The following is a 19213-nucleotide window of genomic DNA, read 5'->3' as shown; positions in this document are numbered from 1 at the left end:
ATTACTACCCCCCACCTCTCCTCCTGCTGCAGGGCACCCCCCCCCCATTACTACCCCCCTGCTACCCCCAACCTCTGCTCCTGCTGCAGGGCCTCGGCGTGCTGCCTGTTCTCGCTGTGCCACAGCTGCAGCTCATTCTGCATGGCATCCACGTCTTCCTGGATGTAGTCCATGATCTTCCCCAGGGGAAGTGCACTCTTGCACAGGGTCTGGATGGACGTGCGGAGCTTCTCTATCTCCTTGGAAACGATGTCCTTCTCCTTCTTCCACGCCGACTCAAAGAGAGATCGCTCCTACAGACAGGGAGACATGGAAGAGGAACACGCCTCCTCAGTCTGAAGGCAGAACAGGGCTGGTTCACTCGGCACATGGCCACGGGGGTGGGAGGAAAGGTGCAGGCAGGGACAGTGCTGGCTGTGGGACACTCACTCCCGTGCAAAGGGAGAGCCATGCCACCTGACAGAGTAACCCTGAAGTGCTGCGTGCCATCAGAGGACACAGCACTGCCAGGGAGGGACCGCTCCTTCCCTGCTCAATGGGGACGGGGATCTGTCTTTACCTGGAAATCCATCTGAGGGCAAATCTCTATACAGGCAGATTTCAGTTCCCAACTAACGAGCAACTTTCGTAGCTATTGTTACAAGAGCTTAGTGACATGGAGGATTTTTCCCAAATGGACTGGCAGAGAGGGGGCCTGACCCTACAGCTTCTCACATGGCCCACCTTCCATCCCAAATGACTCCAAAACCCAGCCTGCCAGGAGGAAGGGGGAAAGAAACCCAAAGGAGAGGCAGAAACTGGTGCCATGGAAAGGAAGGCATGGAGAATGTGCAGGGGGGCCAGCGCCAGCAGCACCCAGCGGCACCCAGCAGGCGCCCAGCAGGCACCCAGCGGCACCCAGCGGCACCCAGCAGGCGCCCAGCAGGCAGACGGTCAGGTCGACTTAGATGTGACTGTGCTGGCCGCTTGGGGAGGCCACAGAGTCCGGGGCTCAGGGGCCGGATGGAAGGGGCCAGGCTGAGACAGCAGCAGGTGAAGGAGGTGAGGAGGCCACAGAGACGAGGCGAGAGCTGCCAGGAGTTCTTGGGTTCTTTGGCAAACAACATTTAGAATTCTCTTCATATTAGCTTTGATCACAGACATCCCTGAATGTCAAAAATTGAAGTGAGTTAAGAATCAATAAGCTTGGGAAAATTAACATGGGTTCTTTCTCCTTCTTTCCTTTCTTTCTTCTATCTGTCTTTCTTTCTTTACAGCCAGGGTCTCACTATGTTGCCCAGGCTGCTCTCAAACTCCTGGGATCAAGTGATCCTCCTGCCTTTGCCTCCCAAAGTGCTGGGATTACAGGTGTGAGCCATCATGCCCTGCAACACTGTTTCTTTAGGAAGCCCTCTCTGGGCACCCCCACCCCACTCCAGACCAGCGAAGGTGCCCTTCCTTGCCTCACCCACTTACAGAATGAGCTAGTAAATGCATTCAGTTGTAATAAATCTACTTATTTAGTTTGAACATATCATAGCTACATAATCACTTGTATTACTTCTGCCAGTTTCAGACTGTGGGCTCAGGAGGGCAGGATCTTGCTCTAGATTCATTGTGGTTCAAATAAGCTCTGCTTAAGAATTTGTGAAATGAACTAATGAAGTGGATAAATGATTTATGTATCAAGATCCTAGTTCTACCACTTACTGGCTTGGACAAGTACAAGAAAGCTTTAGCATAATGCCTGGCACACAGAAAGTGCTAAATAATTGGAACTTTAAATAAAACGTAAAACTCATACAACTAATAAGTGAGTTCAGCAAGGTTGTAGTACACAAGATGAGCATATGAAAATCAACTATATTTCTATATACGAGCAATGAACACATGAACACTGAAATTAAAAATACAATGCCATTGGCAATTGTTCAATAGAAGACAATGTTTAGTTGTAAATCTAACAAAACATGTATAGGGCTTGGAAACGGAAAACGAAATGCAGATGAAATAAATCAAAGGAAATTTAAATAAATGAGAAGACACACTGTGTCTGTCCACAGATTGGAAGACTCAACACAGTAAAGACATCAATTTTCCCCAAATTGATAGGCATATTTAATACAAATCCTACCAAACTTCCAGTCAATTTTTTGTATAGACAAGATTATCCTAAAATGTATGTGGAAAGGCAAAGGAACTACAACAGCTAAAACATTTTCAGAAAAAAGAATAAATACAGAACTAACCAGTCTACCCAATTTCAAGGCTTTTTTTTTTTTTTTTAATTAAGTCTCATTCTTTCGCCCAGGCTGGAGTGCAGTTGCGTGATCTTGGCTCACTGCAACCTCTGCCTCCCAGATTAAAGCAATTCTCCTGCCTCAGCCTTCCAAGTAGCTGGGATCACAGGCGCACACCAGTATGCCCAGCTAATTTTTGTATTTTTAGTAGAGACGGGATTTTACCATGTTTGCCAAGCTAGTGTCGAAGTCCTGACCTCAGGCGATCCTCCCATCTCGGCCTCCCAAAGTGGTAGGATTACAGGCATGAGCCACCGCGCAGCTTTCAAGTCTTTTTAAACAATTACAGTAATCAAGACAGTGCAGTGTTGACAGAGGGACATAGATCAAATGAACAGAACAGAGAATCCAAAAGTAGATCTATACAAATATGTCCATATGCCCAAGCAATCTTTGACAAAGGTACAAAAACAATTTAGTGGCAGAGAGAGTTTTGCACCATTTGGCACTGGGGTAAGTGGACCTCCATAAGCCAAACAAACAAGTAAGACCTTGACCTAATCTCATATCTTAAACAAAAATTAACTCAAAATGAACTATGGATTTAAATATAATCTATGAAACTTTAAGATAAAAAAACACAGGAGGAAAAAGTCTTTGGGATCTAGGACTAGGCAAAGAGTTCGAAGACTTGACACCAAAAGCATGATTTCAAATGTTTGCTCCGCAAAAGACCCTGTGAAGAAGCTGCAAAGGTAAGTCACAGAATGAGCGAAACAACTGCAAATGACACATCCAATAAAGACATAGCTAGAATAGGCAAAGAACTCCTAAAACACAACAGCAAGAAAGCAAATAATTCAATTAGAAAACGGACAAAAGACACAGATATTTCACTGAAGAGGATATAAGGATGGCCAACAAACAGATGAAAATACGTTTGAAATCATTAAGTATTAGGGAAATGCGAATTCAAACCACAACGAGCCATCACCACACAACAGTCAGAATGGCTAAAATAAAAAACAGTGACAACACCAAATGCTGCTTAGGGGAAACTGGATCACACATTGCTGATGGGAACGTAAAAAGATATGGCCACTCTGGAAAACAGTTTGGCAGTTTCCTATAAAACTAAACAGGCGGCTGGGCACAGTGGCTCACACCTGTAATCCCAGCACTTTGGGAGGCTGAGGTGGATGGATCACGAGGTCAGAAGATCGAGACCATCCTGGCTAACAAAGTGAAACCCTATCTCTACTAAAAATACAAAAAATTAGCTGGGCGTGCTGGCGAGTGCCTGTAGTCCCAGCTACTAGGGAGGCTGAGGCAGGAGAATGGTGTGAACCCGGGAGGCGGAGCTTGCAGTGAGCTGAGATGGCACAATTGCACTCCAGCCTGGGCAACAGTGCAAGACTCCATCTCAAAAAAAAAAAAAAAAAGCTCATCATGACTGGCCATCAGAGAAATGCAAATCAAAACCACAATGAGATACCATCTCACACCAGTTAGAATGGTGATCATTAAAAAGCCAGGAAACAACAGGTGCTGGAGAGGATGTGGAGAAATAAGAACGCTTTTACACTGTTGGTGAGACTGTGAACTAGTTCAACAATTGTGGAAGACAGTGTGGCGACTCCTCAAGGATCTAGAACTAGAAATACCATTTGACCCAGCCATCCCATTACTGGGTATATACCCAAAGGATTATAAATCATGCTGCTATAAAGACACACGCACACGTATGTTTATTGCGGTACTATTCAAAGACTTGGAACCAACCCAAATGTCAATGATAAACTGGATTAAGAAAATGTGGCACATATATACCATGGAATACTATGCAGCCATAAAAAACGATGAGCTCGTGTCCTTTGTAGGGACATGGATGAAGCTGGAAACCATCATTCTCAGCAAACTATTGCAAGGACAAAAAAACCAAACACCACATGTTCTCACTCATAGGTGGGAATTGAACAATGAGAACACCTGGACACAGGGCGGGGAACATCACACACCGGGGCCTGTTGTGGGGTGGGGGAAGTGGGGAGGGATAGCATTAGGAGATATACCTAATGTAAATGATGAGTTAATGGGTGCAGTACACCAACATGGCACATGTATACATATGTAACAAACCTGCACATTGTGCACATGTACCCTAGAACTTAAAAGTATAACAATACTAAAAAAATACTAAACATGCAACTACAGCATCACCCAGCAACTGTACTCCTGGGCACTTATCCAAACAAATGAAAATTCATGTTCATAGAAAAACCTGTATATAACATATATAGAAAAGTAACCACAAACTGGAAACAACTCCCGTGTCCTTCAACAGGTAATTGGTTAACTAAACTGTGGTGCATCCATACCAGGGAAAACTATCTACCCATAAAAAGGAACAGACTGGCCAGGCACGATGGCTTATGCCTGTAACCCCAGCACTTTGGGAGGCTGAGGCAGGCGGATCACCTGAGGTCAGGAGTTCAAGACCAGCCTGACCAACGTGGAGAAACCCCATCTCTACTAAAAATACAAAATTAGCCGGGCATGGTGGCGCATGACTATAATCCCAGCTATTTGGGAGGCTGAGGCAGGAGAATCCCTTGAACCTGGGGTGGGGGGGCGGAGGGGTTGCAGTGAGCTGAGATCATGCCACTGTACTCCAGCCTGGGCAACAAGAGCAAAACTCCGTCTCAAAAAAAAAAAAAAAAAAGGAACAGACTGCTAATCCATGGGATAACCTGGATGGCCCTCAGAGGATTATGAATGAGAAAAGTGAATCCCAAGATGTTACATGCTGTAGGATTCCTTTTACACAAGATTCTTGAAAGACAAAGTTATAGAAATGGAGAACTGATGGTGGTAGCCGGGGGTGAAGGAAGAGTTCGAGGTGGGGAAAGAGGGCGTGGCTATAAAAAGGCAATAAGAGGGATCTTTGAGGTGATAAAAATGTTCTGGATCCTGTTTCATTGTCAATATCCTGGTTGACAATGTACTATAGTTCTGCAAGATGTTATCACTGGGGGAAAATGGGCAAAAGGCATACAGTATATCTCTACTATTTCTTTTTCTACTATTTTTTCTTTACAGGGTTTCATTGTGTTGCTCAGGCTGAACGCAAACTCCTGGGCTCAAGCGATTCTCCTGCCTCAGCCTCCCAAAGTAGCTGGGGCTACAGGTATGTGCCACCACACCTGGGCGTCTATTATTTCTAATAACTGCATAGAAATCTATGGTTATATCAAAAGGTTTAATTTTTTAAAAGGCTATATAAAAATGCCTTTGAATTAAGATGCTAAATGACTGAAATGAATTCAATAAAATAATAAACTACTTCCCAAGAGAAAAATATATTTCTTTATTATACACAAATAAGCAAATGTCTCATTGACTTAGTTAACAATTTAAACTTCTACTAAAACTCACTCATAATGACTATTAAGTAATTCCTGTGCATTTGGCATCGTGTTAACTCTAATACAAAAATGTTTAGGGTATAGAACTTAGGGTAGGAGACTAATACAAACAAATATCTTACAAAATTGGAGAGTTACAATGTAGAAAAAGACACTAAGAAGTAATCTGGCCAAACTCCTCATATTTCTATTGCACAGGATCAAGCAGAATTTGGAACACTCATCTTAAAGCTTATAATTTTATTTTTAAGAGATTAAGACTTTAAAATAAATACACTTGGACTGGAATTGTGATAGTCAGGACAAACTTTTACTATTATCATAAAGGCACTGGAATACATTGCTGCAAAACACCAAACTTCTGGCAATTTTCAAGCTTTCATTTAACACAGCAGGGGCAAGGTGAATGCATCAAGCAGTGATTATTTGCTTTAAAAACTCACCTCTCTGATGACAGACCTCGAGTTATATGTTGCTCATGTAGATATATCAACAATTTTCCAGATAAAAACAACTTTGTTTTTAAAGACTTTTAATCCAGTAGTAGTTTGAGGATCTACTACCCCCACACAGGAATCAGTCATACACAATATGCTTAAGTTTTGGAAACAGAAAGAAAAAAATATTGAAAATCTGTCATGGCTGGGCGTGTTGGCTCATGACAGTAATCCCAGCAATTTGGGAGGCTGAGGTGGGCAGATCACCTGAGGCCAGAAATTTGAGACCAGCCTGGCCAACATGGTGAAACCGTGCCTCTACAAAAAATGCAAAAATTACCCAGGTGTGGTGGCGCATACCTGTAGTCCCAGCTACTGAGGAGGCTAAGCAGGGAGTATTGCCTGAGCCCAGGAGGAGGAGGTTGCAGTAAGCCAAGACTGTGCCACTGTACTCCAGCCTGGGCAACAAAGCGAAACCCTTTTTTCTCAAAAAAGAAAAGAAAAAAAAAGAAAATCTGTCATTACACAAAATATGACCTAAAACCACCAAGACCATAGGAGGACTCAAGGGCAACAGGACCCGCAGTCAGTGCCTTGTGGTTCCAGGGCCTGGTGCCAACCCAGCCTCACCACCTCCTAACTTTATGACCTTGGAATGACCTCTCTGTACCTCAGCTTCCTCACAATAAAATGGAAATAATAATATTTATCCTTCAGGTAAGATTAAATGGGATAATATAAACTAAGCAATTCAGTGCTTCACACATAGTAAGCCCTCAAATAGATGTTAACCATTATCGTAAATTTATTCCGCAGAAAGAAGCAAGTTGCAAGTCCCCCCAGGACGAAGCATGGGTGCTTTTTCCTGTGCACTGATATAGTTATTTTACCTCCTGTCAACTTGTTGGTTATGAAAGATTCTTAGCCAGGCATGTTTGGAATACTTTAGTGCACAATGAAACAAGGATTTATAGATATTATCAGCACCACCTAACAAGCTGTCATGTCCAGGCAAGTTCTTTCATTAAAACGTAATTTACCTTCCTCATCGACACACTTCCTTCTCCATCTCCATTTTAAGGATATAAATAACCCACAGCTATGAAATTCATCTCTAAGTTCTTTTCTCTGCTGAAAGGCTGGTGATCCTGAGCGCAGAGGAAGTCTGCCGTGAACACTGCAGAACCACCCACGGCACCTTTTTGTGGCACCCTTGCCGTGGATCCAGTGTCTACAGGTAGTTTCTCCAGGTTAGGCAAACAGAGAGGTGGCAGCCCATGTGTGTTTCAAGGGGACACGAAGTCACCCCTCTTGTCCCCTCCTGCCTCCTACCTGGCTGGCCTCCCTTTTCCTGCAGGCTGGAGACTGTTTGCTCAGCTGCCTTCTGGCAGGAAGGCCTCTGGCAAAGGCATCTCAGCCTTGGGCCACTTCAGGTGCTCACATACGCACACACTTTTCAGAAAATGCTTCCAAGATTTCTCAGGGGAACAGTTACTTCTGGGACTTACTATTTTATTTACATTTTACCACACACACACTTGTCCCCAGAAACACGGGCATTTGCACTTCTGGTGATTTTTAAATTTATAGTTATTGATTATAAGTCATATAAATACAAATTATTGACCTTAGAGATTTATTTGAATTTCAACTGCAATCCTCCAAGAATAATAATAATAATAATTATTATTATTATTATTATTTGAGACAGAGTCTCACTCTGTCGCACAGGCTGGAGTGGAGTGGAGTGGCACAATCTCAGCTCACTGTAACCTCCACCTCCCAGGTTCAAGAGATTCTTCTGCCTCAGCCTCCCAAGTAGCTGAGATTACAGGTGTACGCCACCACATCCGGCTAATTTCTGTATTTTTAGTAGAGATGGGGTTTCACCATGTTGGTCAGGCTGGTCTCAAACTCCTGACCTCAAGTGATCCACCCACCTTGGCCTCCCAGAGTGCTGGGATTACAGGTGTGAGTCATCGCGCCCAGCCAAAAGTATTATTTTTAAAATATCTTAAAATTTTTTAAAAATGAAGATGGAAATAATAGACACTGAGTACTCCAAAATTGGGGAGGGTTGGGAGGGGGAGGGCTGAAAAATTACCCACTGGGTGCAGTATTCACCACTGGGTCATGGGTACACCACAAGCCAAATCCCTACCCATTAACAAGCATGCCCATGTACCCCCAAATCTAAAATAAAATAAAATGTAAAAAAAAAGAATGTCTTAAAAGTCTGGTCTTTAGATGCTGCCAGAAGTCCCTCTCAGAAGCAGGATCCAGGGCACATGGGGGTGGAGGCCTCCGACCCCTGCCCTGCCCCGCTGCTGGATGTGACTGGTCAGCCACACTCCTGAGCAGAGCTCTACCTGACATTAAGCAAACCCAATAAACAAAAGCCTGATTAATTGTAGGGTGCGGGGTGGGCAATAAATCAAAAAAGTATGTATTTGCTTCAAATAACATAGTCTCTCATGACCCCAGGAATTGATTTATATGCAACCTGTCAAAAGTTTGTTTTCTAGCCTGGGCGCAGTGGCTCACGCTGTAATGCCAGCACTTTGGGAGGCCAAGGCAGGCAGATGGCTTGAGCCCAGGAGTTTGAAACCAGCCTGGGCAACATGGTGAAACTCCGTCTCTACAAAAAATTAGCAAGGCATAGTGGTGCATGTTCGTGGTCCCAGCTGCCTAGGAGGCTGAGGTGGGAAGATTGCTTGAGCCCGGGACGCCGAGGTTACAGTGAGCCAAGATCCCTTGAGCCCAGGAGGTCGAGGATGTAGTGAGCTGAGATCATGCCACTGCACTTAAGCCTGGGCAACAGAGCAGGACTCTGTCTCAAAAAAAAAAAAAAAGGTTGTGTTCTTCATAAACGGAGGAATACCTGCATTCAATTTATAAAAGAAAAGCACAGAATGACAGAATAATTATTCTAAGCGTCCTGTTCTTCCAGAAATATTCCATCACCAAACTTCTTCATAAACCATACGTTCATCTCGAATGCAGGTCAAGTTGGATCCCTTGAACACACAAGCAAAACAATCTGCAAACACATACTTTTTTTTTTTTTTTACAGATGGAGTCTCCCTCTGTCCCTCAGGCTGGAGTGCCAAGGATGGAGTGCAGTGGTGCAATCTCAGCTCACTGCAACCTCCACCTCCCCAGTTCAAGTGATTCTCCTGCCTCAGCCTCTCGAGTAGCTGGGATTACAGGCACGTGTCATCACGCCAGCCTAATTTTTGTATTTTTTGTAGAGATGTGGTTTCACCATGTTGGCCAGGCTAGTCTTGAACTCCTGACCTCAAGTGATCCACCCACCTCAGCCCCCCCAAAGTGCTGGGATTACAAGCATGAGCCACCGGACCCGACCAATTTTTTTGAGACAGAGTCTTGTTCTGTCACCCAGGCTGGAGTGCAGTGGTACAATCACAGCTCACTGCAGGCTTGAACTTCTAAGCTTAATAATCCTTCTATCTCAGCCTCCCAAGTAGCTGGGATACAGGTGTGCACCACCATGCCTGGCTAATTTTTTTTAATTTTTTACTTTTGCAGAGACAAGGTTTTGCTATGTTGCCCAGGCTGGTCTTGAACTCCCGGCCTCAAGTGATCCTCCTCCTTAGATCTCAAAGCATTGGGATTGCAGGCATGAGCCATCATGCCCAGCCTCAAAATTATGTTTAAGAATCAACCATGTTACATGTATTTTGTTCATTTGTGTTTCTGAATAGTGTTTTATTATATGAATGAAATAGCACTACTCATCCATTTTGCCGCTGATGGACAACATTTGGGTTATTATTTATTTATTTATTTTGTCTAGGGCTATTACAAAAAAATACAACTCTGAATAATCTTATATATGTCCCAGTAGAGATGAGCACATGACTGTCTCTGGTATGCAACAAGAAGCGGCATTACTGGGTCAAAGGGAGTGTGTGTTCTCAACTTTATGATATAATGCCAAACCATTTTCATATAGTTTTAGAAATTTACATCAACTATTTTTCATTAATCAATATCTTATTTCTAGGCATATAAAGGAAGCTTTAGCTCTACTCCTATGCCATTTCTACAATCTGACAACTGAAGGTAATAACTACTGAACTGTTATCTGGCAGCAGCTAGAAGACTGCTACTCCACGTCAGGAACAGGCTGTTAAAAGGAGCCTTCCAAATGACAGACAGTTGCTCATTAGATGAACTGCTTACAACTACTTACACATGGGTGGTAAGCTTTTAGCATGGATGTATGAGAAGCTGGACAGCATGAGGGCTAACTGGCCAGACTAGGCCCAACGGATCTGGTGTACCTCCTACCTCTAGGACTTACTGTCTATATCATCTTGGACAAGGTAACTTTTGTGCCTCATTTTCCTAACCTAGGAAATGGTTATAACGCCTATCTCATCTGTAGATGACTGTATTAAATACAATATGCAATTCCTTAGTCATGGTAAGTGCTCTATAAATGTTAGCTGTTAGAATCATTACATTGTCTACAATGAATAATGATTAATGGTAAATGTCTATAGGAGAAAAAATGTATACAGAGCAAAATATCATTAAATATTAGCTACTTTTACAGATAAACATGAATGTCCTTGGAAGATGAATGAAAAACCCTCTTAGAATTATGTGTTAAGCCAGGGTGAGTGAGCTTGGCAAGAGCCCCAGTGGGTCACTGTGGTCAAGCCAAAAGATCAGAGCACAAAACAGAAATCTTCAGACTGGCCTTTCTGATGGACCTTAAAATGGTCTGAAAGTTGATTTTATGAGTTGGGTTCTTCTTGTAATACCCAACTAAACCAGAGATAGGGTTGAGGGGAAAAAGCACTCAGGGCACCTGCTTCACGAGTTAAATTTTGGCTGGGCTCAGTGGCTCATGCCTGTAATCCCAGCACTTTAGGAGGCCAAGGTGGGCAGATCACCTGAGGTCAGGAGTTCGAGACCAGCCTGGCCAACATGGTGAAACCCCATCTCTACTAAAAATACAAAACTTGGCCGGGCGCGGTGGCTCAAGCCTGTAATCCCAGCACTTTGGGAGGCCGAGACGGGCGGATCACGAGGTCAGGAGATCGAGACCATCCTGGCTAACACCGTGAAACCCCATCTCTACTAAAAATACAAAAAACTAGCTGGGCGAGGTGGCGGGCGCCTGTAGTCCCAGCTACTCCGGAGGCTGAGGCAGGAGAATGGCGTAAACCCGGGAGGCAGAGCTTGCAGTGAGCTGAGATCCGGCCACTGCACTCCAGCCGGGGCTACAGAGCAAGACTCCGTCTCAAAAAAAAAAAAAAAAAAAAAAAATACAAAAATTAGCCAGGCATGGTGGCACACACCTGTAGTCCCAGCTACTTGGGAGGCTGAGGCAGGAGAATCTCTTGAACCTGGGAGGTGGAGGTTGCAGTGAGCCAAGATCGCACCACTGCACACTAGCCGGGCCGACAGAGTGAGACTCTGTCTCACCCAAAAAAAAAAAAACAAAAAAAATTAAAAAGAGTTAAAATTTTCAGAAGTCCAGCTGCTGAAACAGCCTGCTATAACCCTAAAACAAGTTTTACCTAGGAGCCACTGAAACAACCCTCTTGACTCTGAGACCAGTTTTACCTACCACTGTCACTCACCAATCCCAGCTTGCCAGCTCCCCAAAACTTCTCTAGTGCCAATGAGCTTTCTTCCAAGACAATATGAAACCTTTCTCTTTCTGGTAAAACTCCCAACCTGCTCTGTTCTTCAGACATACTGAAGACCACCTGGTCTGTGTGTATACCCCAAATTGCAATTCCTGCTTCCTGAATAAAACGCTTTAAATTTCAAGATTTGTCAGCATATTTGACTTCGACAATGGAAATATTTATTAAAATCACCTGTTCACTGACGGGTGGCAGACTATCCCACCCAAAAATATGCTACTTTGGCAGCAGGATTATTTTGAGCTAAAGGCACTTAAAAAACAATGGTGCAAGAAGGCCAGTCTGACTTTCCCCTTTCTTCTCAAAAGCAGGCGATGAAACTCCCATGTAGCAGATGCTCTCCTTACACCAAAAGGAAAAACATTCTCACCACCAGAGGTGGGTTTGCGGCCAAAAGAATTCTGTACAAACAGACCTAGCAGTCCGTGGAAAAACTGGCTTTCACGAAACCAGTCTCCGATAGCAAAAAGGTTGGGGACCACTGTTGTAGAACATCTAAACAGGGTCATGGTACTCCCCCTTGTTCCTGACTGTAGTGGAAGTATCTCCAGCCACTCACTATGACATACGATGTTGACTGTTGGACACAGGTGTTTTCTCTTATGAAAAAGAAGCATTTTTCTTTTTTTTTTTTTTTTGAGACGGAATCTCGCTCTGTCACCCAGCCCAGGCTGGAGTGCAGTGGCGCGATCTCGGCTCACTGCAAGCTCCGCCTCCCGGGTTCACGCCATTCTCCTGCCTCAGCCTCCCGAGTAGCTGGGACTACAGGCGCCCACAACCGCGCCTGGCTAATTTTTTTGTAATTTTTAGTAGACACGGGGTTTCACCGTGGTCTCGATCTCCTGACCTTGTGATCCGCCCGCCTCGGCCTCCCAAAGTGCTGGGATTACAGGCGTGAGCCACCGCGCCCGGCCAAGAAGCATTTTTCTATTCCTAGTTCACTACAGGCTTTCAGTCATAATGGACATTATATTTTACATGAGTCATTTATTTTTAAGAGAAAGTACACTGACTAGTGATTTTATCTGGTTCAGGAATGATTTCTTGGTTAAATGTAAGGTAAGTAGTCCACACTTAAAAGATGCTACAGGCCAGGTGCAGTGGCTCACGCCTGTAATCTCAGCACTTTGGGAGGCCGAGGCGGGCGGATCACGAGGTCAGGAGCTCGAGACCATCCTGGCTAACACAGTGAAACCCCATCTCTACTAAAAATACAAAAAATTAGCCGGGCGTGGTGATAGGCACCTGTAGTCCCAGCTACTTGGGAGGCTGAGGCAGGAGAATGGCGTGACCCCAGAGGCGGAGCTTGCAGCGAGCCAAGATCACGCCACTGCACTCCAGCCTGGGCAACAAAGCAAGACTCCATTTCAAAAAAAAAAAAAGGCTACAACAACTGACTTGAATTTCTCAAACTGAAATGACTGACTCTTCCCTGGACATGGCTGCATGAAGAAGGAAAAAATACTGAAGAAACTACTAAAGGGACTAGACACAAATATACTTACCTAATAGGAAACAGAGTTGCAATCCTAGAATATATTCTATCTCACTTTTGATTATATAATAAAACACATGCATTAGGAAAAAATTACTAGTAATTCTTAACTTTAACTTTTGTTCAAATTTCTTCATTTTTGCTGACATGAAATCTCTAAAGTCCATTCTAGCCATAGAGTTTTAGGATTCTGTAATCCTTTTTAAAGGATATCAGGCCAAGCATCGTGGCTCACGCCTGTAATCCCAGCACTTTGGGAGGCTAAGGCGGGCAGATCACAAGGTCAGGAGTTCGAGATCAGCCTGGCCAACAAGGTAAAATGTATTTTTTTTTAACACACACACACACAAAAAAATTAGCCAGGTAGGGTGGCATGCGTCTGTAATCCCAGCTACTCCAGAGGCTGAGGCAGGAGAATTGCTTAAAACCAGGAGGCGGAGGTTGCAGTAAGCCAAGATCACGCCATTGCACCCCAGCCTGGGAAACAGAGCAAGAATACATAAACACACACACACACACACGCATACATACATGTATCAGGTTGATTCTGGACAGATTAGAAAAGGGGAAACCAGACTAGCAAACAAGTGTAAAACAGAACGAAAGATCAGAGGCAACTGTTGTCAGCAGTGGGTGGAGGCAGCATACAAGTGAGAGCCCTGAAACAAGGGACACTCGGGAGGCCAGCCCACCAGTGCCCCAGCTCTTGTGTGGGGATGACAGCCTGATCAGGGCGCAGAGCTGAGTCTACATGGAGCATGAGGGTGCCACTGAGCCAAGGAGGATGCATCCAGATAGGGGACCCTGCAAGACCACAGCTGAATCAGAGAACAAGCCAGTGGACAAAATGCAGTAGAAAACTAATAGTCAACGCCAAAGATGGCAGGAAATGAGCAAAAGAGGAACAAAAACCATAAGGGGAGATAAACAAAGAGCAAGATGACAGACTTAAGCCTACCTATATCAACAACTGCACTAAATGTAAACGGACTAAATTAGAAAACCATGCAAAGAATAACAACAGGAATTCACAAAAAGAGAGATGCAACTAGCACAAACAAAAAGTTATTCACCTTAATTTGCAACATGAAAAGTAATAAAACGGGTTTAGCTCCTAGCAAGGAATCCAAAAACAATTAAGCTGTCCAGTGTTTGCTAGAATATGAGGAAATGAACACATTCAGGTATGGGACAGAAAGATGTTGACAATCTAGACGACCCAAGATTCTACTTCTGAGATTTACCCTTAGGAGACGTTAGAGAGGTGCCCAAAAATACATGGGCAAGATTTTTCATCTCAGCATTTCTAATTATAGCAAAAGCCTGTACCCACACCAGCAGCAAAGTCAGCAGGGACCTAGGGAAACGCCACGGTGTATCCGTGCAGTGGGACAGTGAGCATTCACTTGTTGGATGGTGACTGACAGACTCAATGCAGATTGTTCATTCTTAGGTAGTTTCCAAAGGCCTATGCGGGACAGCACCATTATGTGCAGCCACACACTCACAGGCACCTACTGAGCACCACTGCCCTTGGGACCCTCACAATCTAGTCAGAAGAGAGAACAGCAAGTTTGATTCAAGTTGCCAACGAAACACCAAGGAGATGGGGGAATGGAAGAAGAGCCCCACACAGCCTGGGTGGTAGGAGACTGCCTGGAGAGCAGGTGGGCTTATAGTGGGTGAGTATTCCAGACAAAGGGCAGAGCTGGCTGCAGACTTCCTCGGAGGTGAAAACCACCAGGAGGTTCTGGAAGCCAAGAGGCTGGAGGCAGTGTGCAGAGACAGGCAGGGAGGAGGCTGGAGCCTGAGAGTGGTGAGGATTTCGGACTTGATCCCATGGGCAATAAAAAGTCAGCAAAGGGATTTCAGCAGCACAGAAACCTAATGAGATCAGAGTTTTAATAAAAACACTTGCTTCCACCTTGGGGGAGAGAGAGAGGAGGCAAGGAGGCTTTTGTGACCAACTGTCCAGGGAACCGATGGAGGCAGGAGAAGGAGGCAGCAGGACTGGAGAGAAGCATGCAGGCTTCTTGCTTTATGAGATGTAGATGGACAGGGAAAGAGGGCTGGGACTCTCTTAAGCAACTTGGGGGACAGTGATGCCCTATGCTGAGCCAGCAAAGGAGGTCTGTCTGGGAGGAAGCTGGTGACACTCGACTGTAAGCTGCTGAGCCTCAGACATCTATGGGGCGCCAAGGGAAGACGTGCAGCTCCCAGGAGAAGGCCTGCCTGGAGGCAGACATGCACATGTCCTCCACCCCCGCTCATCCTCCCCGACCTGCTGATCTGAACGCACCGTTTCACCACCTCCAGATGCAAATGACAACTTGAGCAGGTATATAAAGTTCCTGTATTGCAATGTTTCCTTTACAATCATGAATTTTTTCTGGATTCTTTCAACATTTAATGTTGCAAAAGTTTGTGGCCAATCTGATTTTTGTCCTTTTATCAGCTTTTTTGGCTGGGTCCTTTGTAGCACTCTTTTCTTATCCTTGACAGCCAACGATTCCACCAGGATGTGTCTCAGTATCATACTGGTACTTTTTAGCTGACACTCAGCGAGTGCCTTCCTGTCTGCATACTTAGGTCTTCCGTGCAGGAGAACCGCCACGGCATCTGTTTCGCCTGTTCTCATATCCTCCTTATGAATGCCAACCGTCACACCTGGGCTCTCTGTCCCCTTTCTGTCATCTCCTCTCTCACATGTCCCCATGGCTTTGGTGCTTCCTCCTTCATATCCTGGGAAGGCTTCTCAAGTTTGCCCCAAACATCACTGGTTGCTTATTCTGTTGTGTTGATTCTGCTTCTTTATGGCTTCAGGTAAATACTTTGTTCCTATGATCACATCCGTGTGCCTCCGTGACAATCCCTCCTTGACTCAGCGTGCTCCTCTTGCCCATCTGTGGCTTCCTACCTGCCAGCTCCTTTCCTTCTCAGCCTGTCTTCATGTCATTTTTTTGTTTTTTGCTAATCATTGGCATTTTTAAATTTGTAGAGCATGATGCACATGTTTACAGAAGTATAACACCCCATGCCCACAAGGAGCTTTCCTCAAAGGTCCCCGTCAGTTCTGCTTATAGACGGCAGGAGGGCCACCCACACATGGGGTGTGTCATGAACCCTCTCTCTGCTCACAACCTGGAACGGTGGTGCAAATGAATGCTTATACCCATATTTGAGGATCCCATCAGGGACAAGTGCCGGGCGGTGGCCCATCAGGGTAGTGTCTACGAGGGAACTTCCGTCCATCTCTCTTCAGTGACTGGAGGAGCCCCTGGCCAGCATCCTGTGCTGCTAGCAGGCACAGGAATGGCCCCCACCTTCCCAGCTTCCAGTGTAGTACCTGCCTGAACCTGGGAGCTCCTCAGGGCCCACTTCCAAATGCCACTGAGCCACAGCAGGGAAAAAGAATTAAAGAGCACCCCACCCCCTACCCATGCCTATGGCCTTCCAAGGGTGTCAGTGGGGTTCAGTGGGCCCTACAAGCCTTCTCCATCCAGCCCCATCTGCAAGTTCCAAAAAAACTTTTTAAAGTTTCCAGAATGTGGGTGCAACCCTTGCTGGTTTTGCCCCATTTTTATGTCCCATTCATTTCACTGGGATTCTGAGAGGGGGAAGATAAACTTGGGTTCAAGCTACCCTAGCTGACCCAGGAGTTCCATGGAAACAGAATTCTGAAAAAAAAAATACAAAAAAAAAAAAAAACAAACAACAACAAAAAAAACCCCCAAGCATCCTACCCAAGTCCCGTCATTGTGGCAAGAAAAATAGTTGCTATTCTGTAAACAGGACAGATGAAGCCTTTTGAGAGTATCCTCAGGAAACCAAAACAAATGAGTCAGACTCAACAGAGATCTGGAAAAACTGGTTTCAAGCACTCAAAGGAACTTAAGTCTCTATGGAAGACATTCCCAGGAAGGATCTTTGCTCTCCATCCTTGTTTTGTGGCCACAGCACTCACATTTAAACATCCACGCACACACCTTCATGGAAATGAAGGTTATTGACATGCTTTTACCTCATTTTCTTGCATTCTTCTAATCTCTTTACAACAGTGTTTCTGTTATTTTGATTTTTCAGGAGTTCAAAGACTAAAAGGTGTGATGCAGGCATTTCCTTTAAAATATTGTTGGGATCATCTCACCTTGGGGCTGGGGGTGAATCACGGGTAACTGAGGCTGCTCAGGGTGAGGCTGGGCTCAGGAAGAACAGGATCTGCCTCTTTCACAACAGCCTGGAAACAAACCCCCAAGTCCATCCACATGCTAGAGAAGAAGATGCTGTGAGTGGCCAGGCCAGGCCACTGGGCCAGGCAGCAGTGCATGTTTCCTATCGGTTAGGGGGATACGGCAAGATTTGCTTCAATTGCAGAGCTTCCTGTTCAAATTAGCCAAATCCAAGAAGACACTCCCAGCATTCCCTTCTTGTGCATGAAGGCACCGTATTTTCTGGATCGGCCGTTGTGCATGGGAACCAAAGGGCCCACCCAGGTAAGCAGCTTCTCCACCTGGTTCCTGCGGGGCTCGGAGAGGCCCTCTGAGAAGCTGGAAGGCACCACAGGGACCCAGCTGCACACAAAGTAACCTGGGGAGCAGTTTTACCCAGTGCCAGCACCTGCCCAGAGACAGACCCTAATTGAGAGGGGAGGGGCCTGGGCACCAGCATTTCAGAAACACTCTGGATGGTTCTAATACGTAGACGTCTCTGAGCAGATGAACCTCTAAGCAAATTTCAAAGGACATAAGGTTGTAAAGTTCACTTTCTCTACATTTTAGAATCCCTTTCCATGTCACAGGCAGCAGCAGCAAAAGAATCTAAGTTCAAAAATGGACTTTAAAATTGTCTTTCTCCATCAATGCTGGAAATGGCCAGTGAGGGGATTATTCAATTACTTTGTTTTTTATTTCCATCTCTGTACTAACTAATTGGATTTGCTATTTTAAATGTCTTACTAAAATATTACTCATTTTCTACTGAGCCTATTGCTACAGTATTTCCTTATCATTCTGGCTCCAGTGTTATTATATATTTTGCCTTCTAAATTATTAACATATTTAATCACTCCAAAAATACCAACTATAAAAGGCAGTTACTGGGCAACATGAGACCCACTGAACTGAATGGCTGGCATGTGAGCTGGGGAGGAAACCATCGTGTAACCCTGCAGCAGGAAGTGGCCACGAAGTCAGAGGCCCTCAGCAGAAAACAAGTATCACAGAATTAATTATGAATAGAGGAAGTGAGTCTAACGACTGGATGAGCAAAGGAAAATTCACATACAGGAAGGTCAGGTTCCAAACACCCAAGCAATGGCACCACGCTGCCACCTTCACTCGAGCAGGTGTCTGTGGCTGCCAAGGCAGACAGAATGAGGAGTTCTGCTGAAGCTGGCACTCCTCACTCTTCCCTCCACCAGCATCCTGACAGCCAGCCGCACAGTCTCAGTCAGTCGCACGGTCTCAGTCAGTGATCGATGCCGTGAGGATACCAGAGCGGGGGTCAGAGATGGTGAGTGTGCAGCTGAGGCCCCACGCAGCTGGGTGGGCAGGAAAGGCCTCTCTGAAGACGACACTCATGGGCAGGGACTTGAATGTGGTGGGGGCTGCCGGGCCCAAGAGACCGGCAACCTCCAGGTAACTCTGGACTGCAAGAAAACGGGCCCCCAGTGATGCACGGACGACCAAAGAGTAAGTGGACAGGAAACAAGGAGAACAAGTCTGGGGTTTCGCTGAGCACCTGCCACAGGGTAGCTGCATCAGCATCGGTGCCAGGCTGCCTGAGGTGGGGACCGAAGGCTGAGTCACACGGAGAACACCAAAGAAGGACCAGACCCTCCAGGGCCTTTCTACTCCTGACCCACCTCCCCCGAAGGCAAGAGCAGAAGCAACCTGGTACTAGTCAGCAATGACCAACCACAAAATTGCTTGAGTGCCTCACGGTACTGGGT

At 45.4% G+C, this 19213-nt stretch overlaps 1 protein-coding gene across 10 annotated transcripts in view; it reads right to left on the bottom strand.

The window, feature by feature from the left end:
- Window positions 1-19213, bottom strand: part of TRAF3IP1 (TRAF3 interacting protein 1) — an 82876-nt gene that overhangs the window by 4709 nt on the left and 58954 nt on the right. For all 10 annotated transcript variants that reach the window (XR_012421636.1, XR_012421637.1, XM_074010648.1 and 7 more), the window contains one exon: window positions 73-293. Coding sequence is in view for 8 of the 10 variants with exons in the window: in XM_074010648.1 (XP_073866749.1) it covers window positions 73-293 (221 nt within the window). In the remaining 2 variants the exon portion in view is untranslated. The remainder of the gene's footprint in view (window positions 1-72; window positions 294-19213) is intronic.

Source organism: Macaca fascicularis, chromosome 12 (assembly GCF_037993035.2).
Source record: "Macaca fascicularis isolate 582-1 chromosome 12, T2T-MFA8v1.1".
In the NCBI taxonomy this organism is placed as follows: Eukaryota; Metazoa; Chordata; class Mammalia; order Primates; family Cercopithecidae; genus Macaca; species Macaca fascicularis.
This window is presented reverse-complemented; position numbering and strand designations above follow the sequence as displayed.